This window comes from Girardinichthys multiradiatus, chromosome 15 (assembly GCF_021462225.1).
Source record: "Girardinichthys multiradiatus isolate DD_20200921_A chromosome 15, DD_fGirMul_XY1, whole genome shotgun sequence".
In the NCBI taxonomy this organism is placed as follows: domain Eukaryota; kingdom Metazoa; phylum Chordata; class Actinopteri; order Cyprinodontiformes; family Goodeidae; genus Girardinichthys; species Girardinichthys multiradiatus.
Genome location: NC_061808.1, coordinates 26,510,107 through 26,530,074, shown reverse-complemented (window position 1 = coordinate 26,530,074; position 19,968 = coordinate 26,510,107). Strand labels below are relative to the sequence as shown.

At 40.3% G+C, this 19,968-nt stretch overlaps 1 protein-coding gene across 3 annotated transcripts in view; it reads left to right on the top strand.

Moving 5' to 3' along the window:
- atad2b (ATPase family AAA domain containing 2B) overlaps positions 1-19,968 on the top strand; it is a 118,385-nt gene that overhangs the window by 38,170 nt on the left and 60,247 nt on the right. For all 3 annotated transcript variants that reach the window (XM_047387894.1, XM_047387893.1, XM_047387892.1), the window contains 11 exons: positions 215-389; positions 547-635; positions 2,228-2,387; positions 3,069-3,159; positions 3,346-3,657; positions 4,187-4,337; positions 5,960-6,146; positions 6,301-6,486; positions 17,879-18,014; positions 19,321-19,514; positions 19,603-19,762. In XM_047387894.1, the coding sequence (XP_047243850.1) occupies positions 215-389; positions 547-635; positions 2,228-2,387; positions 3,069-3,159; positions 3,346-3,657; positions 4,187-4,337; positions 5,960-6,146; positions 6,301-6,486; positions 17,879-18,014; positions 19,321-19,514; positions 19,603-19,762 (1,841 nt within the window). The remainder of the gene's footprint in view (positions 1-214; positions 390-546; positions 636-2,227; positions 2,388-3,068; positions 3,160-3,345; positions 3,658-4,186; positions 4,338-5,959; positions 6,147-6,300; positions 6,487-17,878; positions 18,015-19,320; positions 19,515-19,602; positions 19,763-19,968) is intronic.

Sequence of the window (19,968 nt, the reverse complement as noted above, 5' to 3'; positions counted from 1 at the left end):
AATGGATGTTGGGTTGGGATTCATTGAAAAGTTAGTCAAGTTTACAGTAAAACATAACATTGAAACAACCAGATGGTTTTTCAAAGCCAAGTATGGATAGTTAAATAAAGATGATTATCTTTCAATTATTCATACCTACTTAATAAAACAATGAAATGTAGCACCTTTAGAGTACCCTATAAACGGATTTAATTTGTTCTCATTCTCATTTTAGAGGGTGTTTGTTCTATGGACCACCAGGAACAGGAAAGACTCTGGTTGCACGGGCACTTGCCAATGAGTGCAGTCAGGGAGATAGGAGGGTTGCCTTTTTCATGAGGAAGGGAGCTGACTGCCTCAGCAAATGGGTCGGAGAATCAGAACGACAGCTACGCCTCCTTTTTGATCAGGTTAGTTACCTTGCCTGTATGCTGATGTCTGATGGAGCAGCCTCCTTCAACAACACTTTAGTCTCTTGATCGTCAGGACCAAATGTGTATTTTTAACAATTTTCCATGAAACATATTATGTAAAGTTTAACCTTTGTATTGCATGTGTTTTTCCTAGGCTTACCTGATGAGGCCATCCATTATTTTCTTTGATGAGATTGATGGTTTGGCTCCGGTTCGCTCCAGCAGGCAAGACCAGATACACAGGTAAAGCAACAATAGTTGTAACTAGGGCTGCAGCTAACAGTTATTTCAGTATACGTCATACGTAAATGTCATACGATCGACTAATCGGATAAAAAATTGGCACATCCTGCAGATTTTTCCTTGGCAAATGATGCATCTGCAGTTAAAACAAGAAGTTCTAACATCAGCGTGTTAGAAGCTCAGCCCTTTCTGGTTGACTTTGCATCAGTACAGTTCTAGCTGCGTCTGTAGTGAAAATGGTCACAAAAAGAAAAGTGCATAAAGTGTCACTTAAATATTGCATTCTGGATTTTTAAATAGATTTTTTAACTAAAAGCATCTAAAAGCATATTATCCATATAAATAAGAACCTTTGTATTGTTCTTAAGTGCCAAGTTGCTTGTTTTTTTGTGTAAAAACAGACAAGAAATCAAAAAATAATAATTACACATTACCTAATAACCAGTTGAATGGCAAATTTAAATGTAGACATTATGAACACTGCCTTTTTATATATCAGTTTAAATACAAAAAGTGCATAAAGTGTCACTTTTATTCTGGATTTTTAAAAAGATTTTCTTTTACTTTAAACACATCATTTGGACAGAAGATGACTCTTCTCACTGTAACAGCTTCCATGCTGATCCTCTCTATATATAGTAGGTTACACTTGGCTCTGTCTTTCTGTGTTTAACCACGTCTCTCTCTTTTAGACAGAGCTATTGAAGGAGCTTCTGTTGTCACTAATTGTGTGTACTGTTTGTATCCTTTACATTTTACAACCGGCTCAGAGTTTATCTCTTTAGCTATGTTTCTCTCCTAGATGATGCCACTACAGGACCTTCTGCTGGCATTATTTACCTTTTCTTTAATTGAAAGTAGTCCTCAAACGTCCAGTCAGTCATGGCACATGGTTGCTCACACTGAGCTAGGTTCCGCTGGAGGTTTCTGCCTGCTTAAGAAAAGTTCTCCTCTTTATTGTCTCTAGTGACTTGATGCAACCCGCTTAATATCGAGGATCAATTTGGAACATATTTAATTGACTTTGCATCTATATGACTGGATTGAACTGACTATATTTTTATATATTTAAGTTGCTTTTTCTTTTTTCTTCAAAAATACCTTGAGTCAACATTCGTTGTGAGTCAGCACAATATGGATTAACTGAACTGAATTCAATTGAGTGTTGTTAGTGCAATCTATCACCGTTTAGATATGGTGTGTTCACTAACTGGGTATTCGTGTGTCTGACTGGTCAGATCAGTTACTGGAACTTGGCTAAAATGAATGGTATGAAGTAGCATTTTAATTTTGGATTCTAGTTTAACATGAAAATTACTGATGCTCTATAAAGATCTCCTTTTACTGGAACTAAAAATGTTTTCTGCAACTCTCTGAATGTTGTTTCTCTGACTGTCTTAATGCAGGTTGTAGAAATAAGGAATAGTTTTTATTCAATCTGTAAAGACTTGAAAAGTCTCGTCAGTGTTTGTGTGTACATACGTATGTCCTTGCTGATTTTGTGGAACTCTTTATACCCGGCAGAGCTATGATGGAGCAGAATTTCAAATAACGTAGTCTGCAAGCATTAATGTCTCATTCCCTGTTCACAGTTCTATTGTGTCCACGCTGTTGGCCTTAATGGATGGCCTGGACAGCCGTGGGGAGATAGTTGTCATTGGTGCTACAAACAGACTTGACTCTATCGACCCAGCTCTCAGGAGGCCTGGACGGTTTGACCGAGAGTTTCTCTTCAGCTTGCCAGACAAGAAGGTGACGCTTACAGAAACGTTGATGCTGTCAAATTATTGTTCATCTTTTCTTTGCACTTGAAATATATATTTTTTTTAAATAAGGGGAAAAATGCACAAAATAATTAATTTCATGTTTAAATAATCTACCAGTCAGGTATCAATTAGCATTTTAGTATTTTAAAAGGTAGAACATAAAATTAAATTGTAAAATGAACTTCCATTCAATCAGCTACACATGGTCTCCGATTGGGCTGTGCAGTTAGTCGAATATATGGTTCAGCTTCGATTTTGGCCCCAAACTGTCACAAAAACAAAACAAAAAAACTGTCACGAAAAGAAATTATTTTTTAATTACTTTGACACATTCCAATTCGCATACATCATTTTATTTGGCATTATGCTGAATGATGTCCGCAGATTTGCTGCCTGGTTTGGATCTGGATCACAGTCTGGACTTTGAGAATTGCTGCAGTAGATGTTTTTAAGATCCAACAACTTTAATCTTTAGTCTGGTGTTTATTTTCTCTTTATTCAAACCGTATCAAACCTCCCCCAAACATAATATGTTGGAGTTATTGTGCATTAGGCAATTAGTAAGAAATGCTCTAATTGGTAGTCATTGCCGAACTGGGTTTGCTGTTTATTTGATGTAATCCTACATGTATTCACCGCTGTTTTCTGTTTGTTTTTTGGATTTAAGGCCAGAAAGCACATTCTGGAGATTCACACCAGGGATTGGAATCCCAAACTATCTGAGCCATTTCTCGATGAACTTGCAGAAAAATGTGTCGGTAAGATTCATGCAAATTAGGAATAGTATGGAGTATGCAGAGTTGATGCTAATTTAAAATGCCTAAGGTTAACCCAGATCTGCGGAGCGTATTACCGGATTTCATCAGACTGACACTGGAGGAGGTATAATTAAACCACAATGAGAGAGAGAGAAATAATTGACTGTTTATGTGCCTTTCTTTCAGGCTACTGTGGTGCTGACATCAAAGCACTTTGCACAGAGGCAGCCTTGATGGCGTTGCGCCGACGATACCCCCAGATCTACGGCAGCAGTGTCAAACTGAAGTTGGATGTCAAGTCCATCGTCCTGGGGCCCGGCGACTTCAGCAAGGCAATGAGGACAGTAATCCCAGCCTCCCAGAGGGCCCTGGCTCCCCCGGGTCGAGCCCTGTCCCCTTCCCTCAGGCCCCTGTTGGCCAGCAACTTCTCCTCGGTGCTGAAAGCTCTTCTCAGAGTCTTCCCCCATGCTCAGTGTACTGACAGGGACAACACACAAGGTACGAACGGGCAATTTGTTGTTTCCTCTTGCCACCCATCTCAGTCGTTCCTTCGGTTTCCCGGCGGCATGTTGTTGTATTTGATTATCTCTGTTTTCCCAACCTTATTACCGCTGTTCTTTGTATTGCCCTCCCACACTGATCATATTGCCTGTGTTCACCCCACTTCCACCTGAAGGTGGTACCGTGGAGACCGAAAACCTCATCATTGTGTGAGCACAGTAACTCTCACCCCCCCTGTCCACAAAGGAGCATTTAGAGCAGATTAGGCTTAATGGAAAATTTCACCAGTTTCTTGGGGAAGATGAACTTGTTGCACCATAAAAATGACATAAATGCCTTTTTTTTTTTTCTTATTGCTTTTTGTCTGTATACTCAACTTTTTAGTAAAATACTTTATTAATATCAGAGTTGGAGCTTCTTTAATGGTATGTTGCTGTAGCAGCAAACCCGTGGTGGTAAATCCCCATTAAAAAAAAGTGTGTTACTGCACATAAATGGTTCTATGTGGTGTTCTTGTCTATGACAGGCGGTGACAATCATCTGCTCGAAGAGGACCAGTACAGCGATGATGACAATGAGGATGGCTCTGCCTCCATTTACGAAGTACAGCCTTCTGCATCCCCAAAGAGTCCGCTTTCCTCTCCTGCAATGCACAGACCCTTTCTCCACTTCTCCTCGTGAGTTCTGAGAAACATCTTTTAACAGGTTTATTTTATTTTTTTGGAAAAAGGGTGTCTTAACTGGGGATCTACAGTAATGTAGGCATGAGTTGTGAAAGCTGGACTGACAGGAAAGAAGTGTTATTCTCCTGGCCTAAAAATAAGCAGTGTGGCATGTTCAGGAATGCTTTGAGATATTTTTATTAACACCATTTTAGTCTCCCACTTTCTAAGAAAAGGTGAGGTTTAAATGTTGCGTTAGCAAACAGCAGTGTTTTAAATGCTGTAGTTGGAGGATAAAAAGGCAGAAGTAAAAACTGCGAAGCTTGAACATTAGAAATTAAATCAGTCTAAGAAAGGCTGCTTTCTGAGTACTGAGCCAATTTCATTTCTATATTTTTACAGGTCAGGCGCATTTACAATGTCTTGCAAAAGTATTCAACACCTGTGAATGTTTTTTTTTTTTTTTTTGTACATTTTTTTGTGTTGCAACCACAAACTTCAGTGTGTTTTATTTGAGAGATCAACATAACATAGCACACAATTATGAAGTGAAATGCACAGAATTCATTCTTTTCAAACTAATGAACAATAAAAATTGTAGAATGTGTTATACTGTCTGGGCATGTCTCTACCAGCTTCACAGGTCTAGAAGCTGACATTTTGCCCATTTTGCATAATAGCTCAAGCTCAGTCAGATTACATATGCGAGCAACATATGTGCTCCGTCAGTCTTGCGGTGTCAGAGTCTAGTTTCTGGAGCAGATCACACGGGTGTGAACCCATCTCAGACCTTGAAACGGACCAGAGAACGGTACCCTGGCACGGTTACAACTGCCGAACCGCTCTGGACCCTGGAGCGGTTTGCTTGGGGTGTGAATGCGTGCCGTTCCCAGTATACCATACGATGTGATGTAGACGCAGAACATTTGATTAGAAGAAGAAGAAAAACATAAAGCTGGAATCTGAAGACGAAAGAGTTTGAAAATGTCTTGTGGAACACCAACGTTGCAACGGAAAACCCAATGAGCTTTTTGTCTTCTCAATCAGCACAACTGCATGCTTGGTCCAGTCTAAAAAGCAAACCAGGCCAACTATATCTTTCAACAATATAAAGATTTAAAATTATAAAAATATTTTTATAAAATTGTACAACAATATATCACTATCCTTCCAATTCTGCACTGCTTTGTTTGTGTCAATTATATGCAGTTCAAATAAATATTGAAGTTTGTGGTTGTGGGCACAGCGCCGGTGGTGTAGGGGTTAAGCACGCAACCATATGCAGACTCTATTGTCCTCGATGCGGCTGTCCTGGACCTGGCAACCTTTGCTGAACGTCTCCCCCTCTCTTTGCCCTCTTTCCTGTCTACCTACTGTCAAAAACTGAAAAATAAAGGCCTCTAGTGCCACAAAAAAAAAAGAAAAAAAGTTTGTGGTTGTAATGGGATAAAATGTAAAAAGTTTAAGAGTCGTGAATACTTTATGGAGGCATTGTGTAGTAAATCTCTAAAAGCTAAACCTCAGCAGTAGGTTGTGTGTGAGCTCGTAAAAAAAAATAATCGAAATTGATCCGTGTTTGAAGTTTGTTCTGTTTTCCTGGGATGCTGTACAAACTATACAATGTCATTTGTTTCTAGTTCTGCACTCCAACAGCCCACAGCATACCGGCCTCGCCTGCTGCTGGCAGGGGCCCCAGGTTCTGGACAAAGCTCCCACTTGGCTCCTGCCTTGCTCCACCACCTGGACAAGCTACCGGTGCACCGCCTGGACTTGCCCACTTTGTACTCCGTCAGCGCCAAGACGCCGGAGGAGTCCTGTGCTCAGGTAAAGGCAAATTCCTAATCTGAAAAATGCAGTTGAATATATTTTTTTGCGGCTTTTCTGTTGGTTGACATTTAGTCACAATGATCTTCAAACGTATTTCTCTTTTGAGAACACTGCTTTAGCAAGATTGATAGGTGTAGCTTTCCATCTGCAGGTTTTCCGTGAGGCCCGTCGAAGTGTTCCCAGCGTGGTGTACATGCCACATATCTCAGAGTGGTGGGACACAGTGAGTGACACTGTGAAGAGCACCTTCCTCACCCTGCTGCATGATGTGCCCTCCTTTAGCCCTGTCCTCATCCTTGCAACTGCTGAGACTCAGTACTCAAAGCTGTCAGAAGAGGTAGGAACTCCGTGTGTAAAGAAAAAACGATGCTAAGTCGACACTTTGTGGTTCACATTAAGCTCTGCTGCTACATATTTTGTGATTGCATCTGGCTCGCTGTGTATGATATAGATGAAGTTAAATTTGTTCAACATTACACAAAAGTTCACTGAGTTTTTTTTCTTGTTTGACTTTATCGCTTATTTGTCATTTAACTATTAGCCCAAAGTTCTGGCAGGGTATGTTTACCCCTTGCTTGTCATCTCTTTTTTTGCTTCAGTATTGTCTTCTTTCTGAAAGGCCACCTGTTGAGTATAGGGGTGTAAGGAAAGATTTGAATAAGGTAGAAGTAGAAAAGGTTACAAAACAAAATCTGATAGAAGCACAGCAAGGTCATCTCTGGTCAAGCAACAGAAGGGGTTTAATTAGGTCTGAGGTTTGGCAGCCTAAATCTTGACCCTAGGCCACGTTCTCTGTATAGAAATGGTTGGCAGACTGAAGGCTTCCTATCTGGTTTTGTCTGTGGATGCATGTGTGCCTGGTAGTTTGGCAAAGCCTTTGATCCTGGTCCTGATCCAAGCTAACTTAGGCTATTGGGCTGATTCTTTCTGTTTTTGGCTTATTAGAACTGAGGCAAATGCACTGTTACATCCTCTGAGGATATACTCCTAATTAACCTCCCAGTTCTAGTTTCAACTCCCCCCCCCCCCCCCCCCCCATTTTTAGGTTGCTTTAATGTCTCTTTTTCATTTCCCCTTTTTTTATTGTATTGATGTTGAGAGCTTTTCTGAAAGGTTACATTTTTACATAACAACAGCATTTTATTACCTCCACCAAGGAGGTTATGTTTATATCAGTGTTGGGTGTTCCTTCTGTTTGCTAAATAACTCACAAAGTTATAAAAGATTTGAATGACATTTTCTAACAAGGTGTGTATTAGGACAAGGGACAGATGATGAGATTTTGGTGGTGATGCAGAGCACCGTCTGGATTCAGGATTTCTTTTTTTTTTTTTTGAAGGATTCTTTGTCATTACCAGACCATGGTGTAACAACTTGAAATTCCCACATGGTTCCTCACCCTGCCAGCATCTGACACGCAGTGGCTAGAAGTCATCCAGAGTATAGCTCAACAGTATGAAGAAAAACTGATGGTATTGCCTTTGGCGGAGGTCTGAGCTCTCGGAGGCATATAGAGACTTTATTTAAGAGCAATTATTTGGGCATTCTTTCTTAGAGCCTTATGGAGATGACAAAATGATGTCCTGTTTTTGATAATCTGTCAGTTTTTAGGGTTGCAGGAACAACACTTCATCAACTTTATCTGCTTCCAACTTCAATTTGTACTTAAGCTAAAATTTGAAATATCTGGGGTTTCCAGGATTTTTTGTTGCTGTTTTTTGCTGCTGCTAACAGCAAGTTTTCAACTTCTATATTTCACTTAGTCAGAGAACTTACCTCATTTCTCTATGAAATGTAGATTCCCCAGGTTACATCTCCTGGAAGTGCTTCAGACAAGCTTTGATCCAAAGTATATTTTTAATAGCGACAGACAACTATTTGTGATATGACACTTTTAATATAGATTACGTTTACAGATAGCAGTGAAGGGAAAATGGTCTGAAAGGTTTTAGAGTGTACCAATTTAGCACCATCTCCTGTGTAAAACTTCACAGATTTTATAAAAATTTTTTCCAAAACTACAAAAATCTTAAGGTCATTATTTTCTTATTCGTAATTTCATCTGGCTGCTGCTTACAGTTTCACTGTTGCGCACAGAGCTGTTTTTTTAATGGATCCACATATTTTTGACAGACATCCTGATACTGATCTAGTCTTATAAGAATAGCCGTTTACTGATGCCGAATCCCAGTCTCCGACCTCACACTCATTTCTTTGATTTTATTTATAGGTATAATAACAAATGACATTTAGTCACTATGAAGACGTCTACATTAGCGTTAATTTGTCCTATTTCACTTGCTCACCAGGTGGCTTTTTGTGATACAGAAATGTGAAACTCGGAAAATAGAGGCATGGAGGTCTTTTTAATAAAAACAAATAACAAAATGTTATTTTTTTTCTCCTAATTAGTGAAAAACTTACAAGTAGGAGGCAAGTCAGCATCCATTTAGAGAAAAAAAGCTGGATTAACTAAAACATGAAAACAGTGGATGAGATGCTTGCTTGGAGTGTTAAAACCCCTGAATTCAAATATATTCATCACATTCATCCTGTTCAATTTTGTCTTTCTGGTGATTTTTGCATTGGGGGGGGGGGTCATCTTTGATAGTCAGACTGAGGGTAGGTTGCCATGGTTGCCTCTGGTTTCCAGTTGACTTTTTTTGGCTTCAGGCAACTTGTGGACGTATGGCTCAGTGAGAGCGCGGCTGATGTAATCAGGGATGGGTATCAGGAGCAAAGGTACCCTCTCACGTTTTGAGATGTTTCCTCTGTGTAGCTGCTCATACCTTATTCATTTTTTTTTACTTGTTTTAGGAGGAAACCTTAAAGCCAACCATAGTAATTTATTATAGTTCAATCAATGGTGTTTGTATATAATCAGTGACTGCCGATGATCTAGTAAAAACCAATGTTGTCCCTATTTGGTTGAGACTTTTAAAGGCTAGATTAGCACATGAGTGACAAATTGTCCTAAAAGTACTGCTTTTTATTTTTGGCATTTTTGGCATTATGAATGAAATATATATTGTAGTATATGTTAGGTTTGTATATATGTTTAAATGAATGTTCATATCATATTTTTCTCACCATCCTCCAGGTTCTTTTGTCTGCTTTGGAAGCGCTGCAGAATGTTTTGATATTTCAATATAGAGTAATGGGAATAAAATGTGTTTCTATACATAATATTGACATTGAGCAGAATTGGGGGATTTAAACTCATAACACTACTTTTACATGATTTATTTTTGTTTGTATGATGCATATTTCTACATGCTGTTTAAGGTCTAAAACTGAATATTTATTACTTGATAATAAGCTGATAAATGTAGCAGTTCCACTGTGGAAATTTGTCTCTTATAAGCGTTGATATGGCTCAGTCGATTATCTTTTTAACTAAAATAGCCATTTGATTGCCTTGTTTCACTGTCCAGCATTGGGAACACAGTGACAGCTGCTCCCGTAGCTCCAAACCACAGCAGGGAGCAGGCAGCATCCCTGCACAACCAAACAGGCTCTACAGGCTGGGATCCAGCTCTGTGCCTCCCCTCCTTCCCTTATCAGCTCAGACAGGAATTTTCCTTTCTATTACAACCCAATAAAACGAAAATGTCTTCATGATGGGTTTGTGAGAGTGATGTATCTATAGTTGGAGAGACCTGGTGTTATATGTTTAACACTGTTGGGTTTTTATTTTAATATATGGAGCTCTATTCCATATTTAAAACACATGCATATTAAGCATGATCAGAAACCTGTAGAAGGTAAATATTTCTCAGGTGGATTTACCCTAAAGAAGGCGCGTGGGACTGAAAAATTCACTGTAGCAGGAAAACGTTTTATACCACATGTCCCCCTCCAACTAGGCATCCAGCATCAGTTAATTTTTGTTCTTGTTTAAAATGCCTGAGTTGGGATTTTTCTTTGTTTCGTTTGTTCTCGCTCTTTGAATCACTCTGATTGCTGTCCTTATCTCTTTAATTATTTGCTCAATAGGTGAAGATTGGTGATCTTTTTGTTTGGAACAAGTTTAAAAATGTAGATGCAACAGTGCTGTGTAGAGTTACCAAAATCAGAACAAAGCAGCGTTCTTTGTTTTTCTTCAACTTGGATGCGGTAGCCGTGTGAAGGGAGTTAGAGATGTTGTTTGAAACGGATCTGATATGATCCATCCATCCAGATAGTTTTGGTTTTGTGTGATTTGGTCACAGAAGAAGAATTGGGAACTGCATCTCACTCCATCTAGCACCCTCCTCCCACTCTTGTGAATTATTTTTAAAATAAGAACATGTAATCCCTCCGTTTTTCTGCCAGAACTTACCGCCATGATATCAGTTTTATTTTTGGTTCAAACCATGTCCTCCGATTCCCTTCAAAGATTCAGAGCTCTACAAAATCAAAGTTAGGGAAATTTCTCCCAAAACAAATCCAGCAATATTATTCCATAAGGTTAAGCCAGTATATATGGTGTGAAAGGCAAATAAAATAAAATGCAAAGATTTTTTTAAAGGGCAGAGATGGAGAACTCTCCAGGCCCATATTCTTTCTGCTAGGTGCAAACTGTTGCAGCATCTCTCGGTACACATATACAGAGAAGTTTGATTGATTATGGTCATGAAGGAATTGTTAGGCCCAGGGGCCATGAAATCCAACCACTAACAAGCAAACGTGTTTCACACAAGTTGCTTTCTTTTCACTCACCATCAACTGCCAGTGTCTGACACACTTGCAGTTTGCACAAAGCAATACAGACAGAGGGCTGGATTGTGCTAAAGCTTGGCTGTGTTACAGGTACGAAGCTAGGGAGGTACAAGTAAGTCTACATGAGATGAAACTCAAGTTCTCAACTCTTGCTGCGTCTGCAGAAGAGGCATAAGTCCTGCTGGCTTACCTTTTTAAATTCAGAAATTGGGTTGGTATTAGCGATTATTTCCATAGAACACAACAGCTGTTGTAAAGTTTTGAGATGACAGCAGATGGAAAGAAACATGTAATCTAAGCTTTAAAACAAATGGCATGAGATAAGTTGTTGAGATCTCTCTAGTCTGTAACTGTCCCTAGAAACACCTCTCATTAAATTAAGTGAAAAAAACGAATCAAGACACACACACGTGCGAGCTTAGAAAAATCAAGCCAGCATTGCAGAACCAAAGGAGGCACAGAGGGGAGCTCTGCAGGATTGATGCTGTTTCACCTAAAGTAAGCGTTGAACATCCTCATTCTAAAGGGTAACACAGTGTGTGATTGCATATCAGTGTTGTTGTGGATTAAAGAGTCAGTGCTACTGTGGAAACCTTTCCTTGGCTGAATTGATCTGGTGTGCCTCACACCGTCTATCCAGTGTGTGTGTGAAAAGCAGGAAATAATGTCTGTGATGCTCTAATCTATCCTGGTGTGTTGTTGCTGTAAATCCTCGAGCTAGCTGCTTCTGTCATCGCTGCAGCACCCCCTTGAGTCGGGAAGCCGACTCACCCAGTAAATCGGCCTATATGGAGCACCGACTACCTCGTCTCAGAGGTGTAAGTGGTGGATAGAGTTCAGTCCCCAACAGTGTCTTGTTCTTTTCAGAAGGAACACAGAGCTGAGATTTAGATGCCTTTTCACCAGCTCTAAGTTTGTTAAAAATATCTAAAGAATGGCATCTTGGGGTCATGAAGTCTCCATAAGAGCCATTAAACGTTATTTGCACAAATAACTATGAGGGATGGTAAGAAAAAGCCATTACTGTCCTCCAGTCATAAATGTAAACGTGGAGTTTGTTAAATTCTGCTGGGACTTTAACTGGAACTCCGTGCTTTGGTTGAATGATGGTAAAACTGAGCTTTTCAGCAGCAAATGTTCCAGGTGGGTTTGGTGTGAAAAAGCTCCTAATGCCCACTGTTATGTATGAAAGAGGATCTGTGATGCTGTGGGGCAATTTCTCTTCTAAAAGTCCTGGGAACTATCCCTGGAAGTACTCTTAATATTACCAGAAAATTTTAAGTAAAAATTTGGTAGACTAAAATAAAAATAGCTCATCATTTGGTCTCCTGCTGGTTAATGATCCAAAACATAGGTGCAAAGAAACGCTGATATAAAATCAGCTTACTACAATGGCCGTCTCAGTCTCCATATCTAAAACCTACTGAAAACCTGTGGGGCGAGTGAAACATAAGCTTATTTATTTGAGATATTTTAAACATTTTTACCAAGGGTGCCAATAAATATGCCTGCCACTGGGGATCCTTTGTATGTGAAGCAGTTTTGGGGCTAATCTCCCACCCATCAACAACTGTTCTAACTCAGCTCAACATGTTTACCCATCATTTTGGGCAGTATCAACAGCTCATGACAGCAGGAGTCTTGTTTTGGTGCCTGAAATAAACCATTACAGCTAAATCCACACCTCACTCACCAGCCTATCGTCTTAGAGTTATGACCACTGTGAGTTGTGTGTGTACGTCACTGAGGAGGAGTCATGGTTGACCTTTATCTTGTCATTTGTTTCTGTCAGACTGTTTTCAGCGTTTTTCTACATGATCAACTCTCACAAAAGCATGTGACAGCTAGTGACTCATGAAACATTTTCATCTTTTAGATGCTTTTTAATAGGCAATAAGAAGAGTTGGCCACTCAGGCCAATACATTTCAGGTTTCTTGGGGTTCTCTGCTTTTAGAAACTGATACAAAGGCACAACGGCAAGCCAGTTGACATGCATACTTCAGTAGCATTTTAAGTGAATAGCCGTTGGTAAAAACCAAAACCAAACAACTTTTTTGTAAATTTGTAAACGAGTCTTTGCTTTGCATCTTTCTGTTGCCAGCACTCCTGCATCTTTTTATGATGATGAAAATACCTGCCCGCTGCATGCTGCACAAACTAGAACCGTCTCAGATTTTTCTTGCTGTCTTGCTCGTTTTTTTTAATCCTCTGCTGCTATTTTACCTATTCTACCTTACTTCGAGAGGGCAAAAAAGCAAACAGCAGGATGGTGAGGCAAAGAGAACAAACATGCCACGAATGCCGGTGAGGATCGATGCGAATAACAGATGGGGGGGGGGGAGGAAAGTTGGTGCTTAGTCAGCAGCAGCAGCAAAGCCTCCGGGGGGGAGTTGCCTTGAGCTCCATCATCCCCCTGTGTGTATGGGTTCCAGAAATCAAGGTTCCTTTTGCTTCTGTTCCTTTACTCACTAATAGCAAAACTGCAAGAAGACGTTTTTGAAGGGAAAATGTAATGTTCCGAATTATTTTGAAAGCAAGTGCATCTCCCAGCTGGAGGTGCACGATGCAGGTTGGATGGATGTACGCTAAACTAATGGATGAGTTTGGATGCTCTCTAGGAGTGTGATAATAAATGTAAATATTGAGCCATCATGGCTGCACAATGTATGACAACGGTAGTGTCACTTTACACATTGTTTATATTGCAAAGAACTGATTGGATTCTTAATAAATATTAGCTAATTATTAGACTTCTATGCATTCTGGGATTTAATCCAATAATATGTTTTGTGATACTTGTTTAATGCAAGAATAAAGGTTTTTGGAGGGTATTTTCTAATCAGTAAATGATGTTGAGATCAAAATAAAGAAATAGCGGAATAAACTACAGACTGTCTGGGGTCTAAAGTTTGCAATGAACTAACCACAGAAAGGCATTAACACTTTAGCTTAGTATTTGTTGATCGTAGGTCACATCTTCTCAACATTAGCGATATCGTTATTAGATGTCCTCTTAATATTGGACAGCTCTAGTCACGGTACAGATGTCCTGACTATGCAGCCAGATGAAAAATGGATTATTTACAGATGATCAGTAGAGAAATGCAACATCTTAATATCTAAAATCTTTCAAAACTCTGCACTACAGGTCCTTCTCAAAATATTAGCATATTGTGATAAAGTTCATTATTTTCCATAATGTCATGATGAAAATTTAACATTCATATATTTTAGATTCATTGCACACTAACTGAAATATTTCAGGTCTTTTATTGTCTTCATACGGATGATTGTGGCATACAGCTCATGAAAACCCAAAATTCCTATCTCACAAAATTAGCATATTTCATCCGACCAATAAAAAAAAAGTGTTTTTAATACAAAAAACGTCAACCTTCAAATAATCATGTACAGTTATGCACTCAATACTTGGTCGGGAATCCTTTGGCAGAAATGACTGCTTCAATGCGGCGTGGCATGGAGGCAATCAGCCTGTGGCACTGCTGAGGTCTTATGGAGGCCCAGGATGCTTCGATAGCGGCCTTTAGCTCATCCAGAGTGTTGGGTCTTGAGTCTCTCAACGTTCTCTTCACAATATCCCACAGATTCTCTATGGGGTTCAGGTCAGGAGAGTTGGCAGGCCAATTGAGCACAGTGATACCATGGTCAGTAAACCATTTACCAGTGGTTTTGGCACTGTGAGCAGGTGCCAGGTCGTGCTGAAAAATGAAATCTTCATCTCCATAAAACTTTTCAGCAGATGGAAGCATGAAGTGCTCCAAAATCTCCTGATAGCTAGCTGCATTGACCCTGCCCTTGATAAAACACAGTGGACCAACACCAGCAGCTGACACGGCACCCCAGACCATCACTGACTGTGGGTACTTGACACTGGACTTCTGGCATTTTGGCATTTCCTTCTCCCCAGTCTTCCTCCAGACTCTGGCACCTTGATTTCCGAATGACATGCAGAATTTGCTTTCATCCGAAAAAAGTACTTTGGACCACTGAGCAACAGTCCAGTGCTGCTTCTCTGTAGCCCAGGTCTGGGGAATGCGGCACCTGTAGCCCATTTCCTGCACGGTGGCTCTGGATGTTTCTACTCCAGACTCAGTCCACTGCTTCCGCAGGTCCCCCAAGGTCTGGAATCGGCCCTTCTCCACAATCTTCCTCAGGGTCCGGTCACCTCTTCTCGTTGTGCAGCGTTTTCTGCCACACTTTTTCCTTCCCACAGACTTCCCACTGAGGTGTCTTGATACAGCACTCTGGGAACAGCCTATTCGTTCAGAAATTTCTTTCTGTGTCTTACCCTCTTGCTTGAGGGCGTCAATAGTGGCCTTCTGGACAGCAGTCAGGTCGGCAGTCTTACCCATGATTGGGGTTTTGAGTGATGAACCAGGCTGGGAGTTTTAAAGGCCTCAGGAATCTTTTGCAGGTGTTTAGAGTTAACTCGTTGATTCAGATGATTAGGTTCATAGCTCGTTTAGAGACCCTTTTAATGATATGCTAATTTTGTGAGATAGGAATTTTGGGTTTTCATGAGCTGTATGCCACAATCATCCGTATTAAGACAATAAAAGACCTGAAATATTTCAGTTAGTGTGCAATGAATCTAAAATATATGAATGTTAAATTTTCATCATGACATTATGGAAAATAATGAACTTTATCACAATATGCTAATATTTTGAGAAGGACCTGTACATGATTTTATTTATTTTTGTAATAAACCAAGGAAATTTCCAACTGATTATGCCCTATTTTCCTTTAAAGACAGGAAGAAATGACACATTTTCTGTTTAAAGTTTGTCTTCTGTGCGCCTCTATTTTTATCCATTTATATATTCACACATTTCTGCAATCTTTCCTCTGTCTGACCCCCTGCAGCCATTTGTCATGAGTAAAATGCTTACCTGCGGTGTGGAGAACACCTTTTGAATGTCTTATAGATAATTTACACGATTTGGCACTGTTTCAGCTATGCCTTTTTAAACTTGAAATATGCGTTGTCTTTGCTCATAGATTTGGATAAGAAAATGGTTAGAAAAAGCTGCTGTCTCCCTTTGTTCAAGTAATAAATCCGTTTACACTGCAGACGATTTGTCCATTTAGAAGGTAGGCAAATGTTTTTTTCCCCGCTGCATTTGTAAGAAAGTGGTTATCCGACTGATTAGAGATGGGCTTATCAGAGATTTGTAACCAATTTCCAGTCTGGTTTTTATAAAGCTTTGACATTCCAATGGTATTTTTTTGGCCGCTTACGATCTTTCCTTACGTCTTCTTATATTAAAAGGTCTTAAGAACAGCATTAAAAAATAAATTCTAACCTTTACCATGACCGGACCATCAGGGTTTAAAACACTAACCAAAGTTAGTCTTAACTTAACTTAATGAAATAACCAACATTTAAATAGTTTTATCCTAAATGAATGCTCTCTGCCCAGACACAACCTGTTACATGAACCAGATGAACAGAAGGACGTCCTATGGGGCAGCGAGTTGCATGGCGGGAGATGAATAAAGCAGCCGTGCTCAGTTGCAGCTGAGAGGGGAAGCTTCTGCACGCTTCAGGCAGTGGGGTGGGAAATGCTTTGTCAAGAACAATGACTCTTTTTGGAGAATATTTGTCTCAGATTCTTTTTTGTAGAAGCTCAGAGAGAAATGGGACTAATTATGGGATTAGTCTTATTTTCGGCCTGGATACGCTTGCGGTGTCCTCCCTGTGCAACCAGTGGTGGCTGCAGGAAAGAGAAAGAAATGCTGCTAAGAACAGAGTTTTATAGATCTATGCCGTTACAAGGATTCCACCTTCCTCCTTCCTGAGAGCTGTGCAGGAAAACGGGTTAATGCTGTGCATTCTGGGATTCAGAGTTTTTACGAGTCTCTTTGGTTTGTGTAGTTCAGTCCCTGTTTCATCCCTTGGCTGGCCCAACACTGATTGTTCCAAAGACTATTTTCTGTTTTAGACTCTGTCAGTTTTTACTTGGACACTTTAAACAATGTTCTGTTTGCTCTGTGGCAGTGTTGTTACAGAATCAAAGAGGTAGACACCTATTTTCATTGTATTTATTATATGTGTTAATCCTTTGTTTGGTTCGTATTACATGTTCATCCGCTAGGGGCACTGTGGGGGGTTGTGGGGAGGGTGTGAAGGTGGAGCTACTGGAGGTAGCGGTGTCGGAGTTGTTCTGGAGGATTGCTCATGGCGGAATAAAGTTACGAAAGGATAAACAAGTTGTTTTCTTTGACTAACAATATGGACAAAAACTGTGTCTGGTGTTCATTATAGTTCAGTGCTCTGTACCTGCTCTGCACAGTTTCAGGCCTCACGGCAATGCATTTATGAAAATATATATTTACGATCAATATGATACCCCCCTATTGAAATAGCAATAAGTCAGTATAAAGAGAAGAAGTCTGCCGCCATAACAACCTGATGCTTAGTAGAAAAAAGATGATCATTGACATCTGGAGGTCGCAATCTGCGTACATTCATTCAGTACAGATCTCTGGTGACCTCACTACTTGACAGCACTTATGCGATCATGAAACAGGCCCAGCAGAGGCTGCAGTTTTTGAGGAAACTGAATCAAATGCTCAATCTCTACCAGAGTCCTCACTACATTCTACAAAGCTGTGGTTGAGTGTGTGTTCATATACTTCATATCTCAGCGTGGTAACTCCAGCTACAGTATGGTGGAGAAGAGGGCCCTTCAGAGGATAGTGAGGGGAGCTTGGAAGGTCATCTGAGTGTCCCTACCTACCCTCTGTGGATGATGTTTCAAAGTGAACTTTACATCACTGCAGTTTTGTGTTTATTCTCGTGGTTTTTATTATCTTTGTAATTTTCTTCACATTAATGTATGTAGAAGCCAGTGAAATGTAGTCTGTGTGCTGTATGCCATTTCAATATACGATGAAATGACTAATTCACAATTTGAATGCAGTAAAGAAGCCAGTTATGAGGGAAAACAAAATGTTCTCTTTTGTTTTCTAATGTCTGCATTTGTCTGTTTTTATATTACAGGTGAGAAGTATATTTCAGAGGACCTATGGGGAGGTGGTATTGCTGTGCCATCCAGGAGAACAGGAGAAGAGGAACTTTTTCTCTGATCTGCTGCTGGTTCAGGCAGCCAGACCACCTCCACGGCCCAGGAATACAGGTACTTGATCTATTTATTAACACATTCTCATGCTGGGTCTGGCAGCTGCAATCGGTCTTTGCTGTTGGTCCTAGAGGGTGCTGTTGGCTTTCTGCTTGCACCCAGTTCTGTTTTAAACCTTTCTTTTTAGCAGTCCTATTTTAGGCTGTGTTTAGAGGAGGAAAAGTAGATGCTATTCGATTTGTTTTTTGGTGTCTTATTTTTGGTCTAGATTTTTTACTTTTTCTTAATTGATTTGTAGCATTATTTTCAGCTAGGAAGTTTACATGTCTGCATCAAAATCAGGCTTTTCCACTTTTCTGTGAGATCCACATCTCTCTCTGACCTTCTGCCATTATCCTACAGCTCTCTCACATCTCTGTTCCAGTTCAGTTACAGGGATAAGCTTTCAAATGGTGCCCGGTGCTCTTTTGCCAGCTCCACACTGTTACAAAGCAGGGGTACCCAGGTTTACCTGCTCTGTGCTCTACAGGGGCCTCCTACCTTACTGAGACCAGCTGTCTGACCTCCACAGGAGAGTTGAGCAGAAAGAAGCATGAGGTGGAATTGCTATGAGAAGGCCCAGTTGCGATTAGCCGTAATTAGAATCAGGATTGCTGCTACTGAGTAAAACGCCCTTAGGGGCACTAGACTCGTCCTAACGATGCAGGCAGATGCCTTGGGCAAGAGTTCGTGTCTTGGGAGAGGAGAAGGGGGTATGTTTAAAATTATCTTATCACTGTGCCACTGGCCAGGGAAATTCTTAAGGGAATTTCAAAACCGGTGTTTGTAGAATGTATCTGCGCCTTTTTTTTCTTCTTTATCTGAAATCCTCTTAACATGTTTTTTCCTCAGGTTAGATTTATTGGTTCTTACTGTAATTCGTACAGAGGCAGTGGTAGCAAATCAGGTTCGACATGAGAACTTGTCTTTCCACCTGCAACCTATTTACCTTCCTTCCATCCGTCCGTCCATCCACATATCTTTCTACAGTTTGTTTTTCCACTTGTTCCATATTTAACTCCTGACCACTGTAGCAATATCTGACATTAATTATTTGTGAACATTTGGTATTTATAAATTTAAATTTATAAACAAAATATTGTGGATTTTGACCTGAAAACTGTTTAGCAACACTGGTTATGCCATTGGCTATAGCTTGGTTAAACCCATTGTGGATTGTAGATGGAAGTTCAAAGGAAAAACTATCACCTCAAAGAATATTTAGCTTGTTAAATATTTTAAAAGTGCTCATGGAAGAGAAAACTGGGAGAAAGAGACCGTCGACAGTATGGCCAATGAAAATGTTATGTTTTTGACATTGCAGAGAGGTGTGAAGAGGTGCTAGCAGTGGCAGAGACGCCAGCCCCCAGAGTCCTGTCAGAGGAGGAAAAGCGGCGCCTTGCTGAACAAGAAGATAACACATTACGCGAGCTCAGGCTCTTTCTCAGGGACGTGACCAAGCGCCTGGCCACTGACAAACGTTTCAGCGTTTTTAGCAAGCCCGTTGACATTGAGGAGGTAAAGTGGGATGGGTTCCTGAGAAGGTCAGTTTGGCTATGCTGCCTTCATGTCTTCGGTTAAAACAACCTTTGTATGTGCTTATTAGGTGTCAGACTACCTGGAGGTGATTAGGCAGCCTATGGACCTATCTACTGTCATGACCAAGATTGACACCCATCAATATTTGACAGCCAAGGATTTCCTGGTGGATGTTGATCTCATTTGCAGCAATGCTTTAGAATACAATCCTGACAAGGATCCTGGAGGTAAGGAAACTGTGTGCACGATCTCTGTTTTGCAGTAAACTTGTGTAGAGGACTTACTACTTAAAAAAAAAAAAAAAAAAAAGAGATTTAGTGCTCTATCTTCAGTGTTTTAGGAGGGACAAAGCTAGAGCGAGAAGGGGTGAAGACAAGGGTCCACAGGTCAGAAATCGATCCACGGACGGATTAAACCGAGAACTAATAGCCTC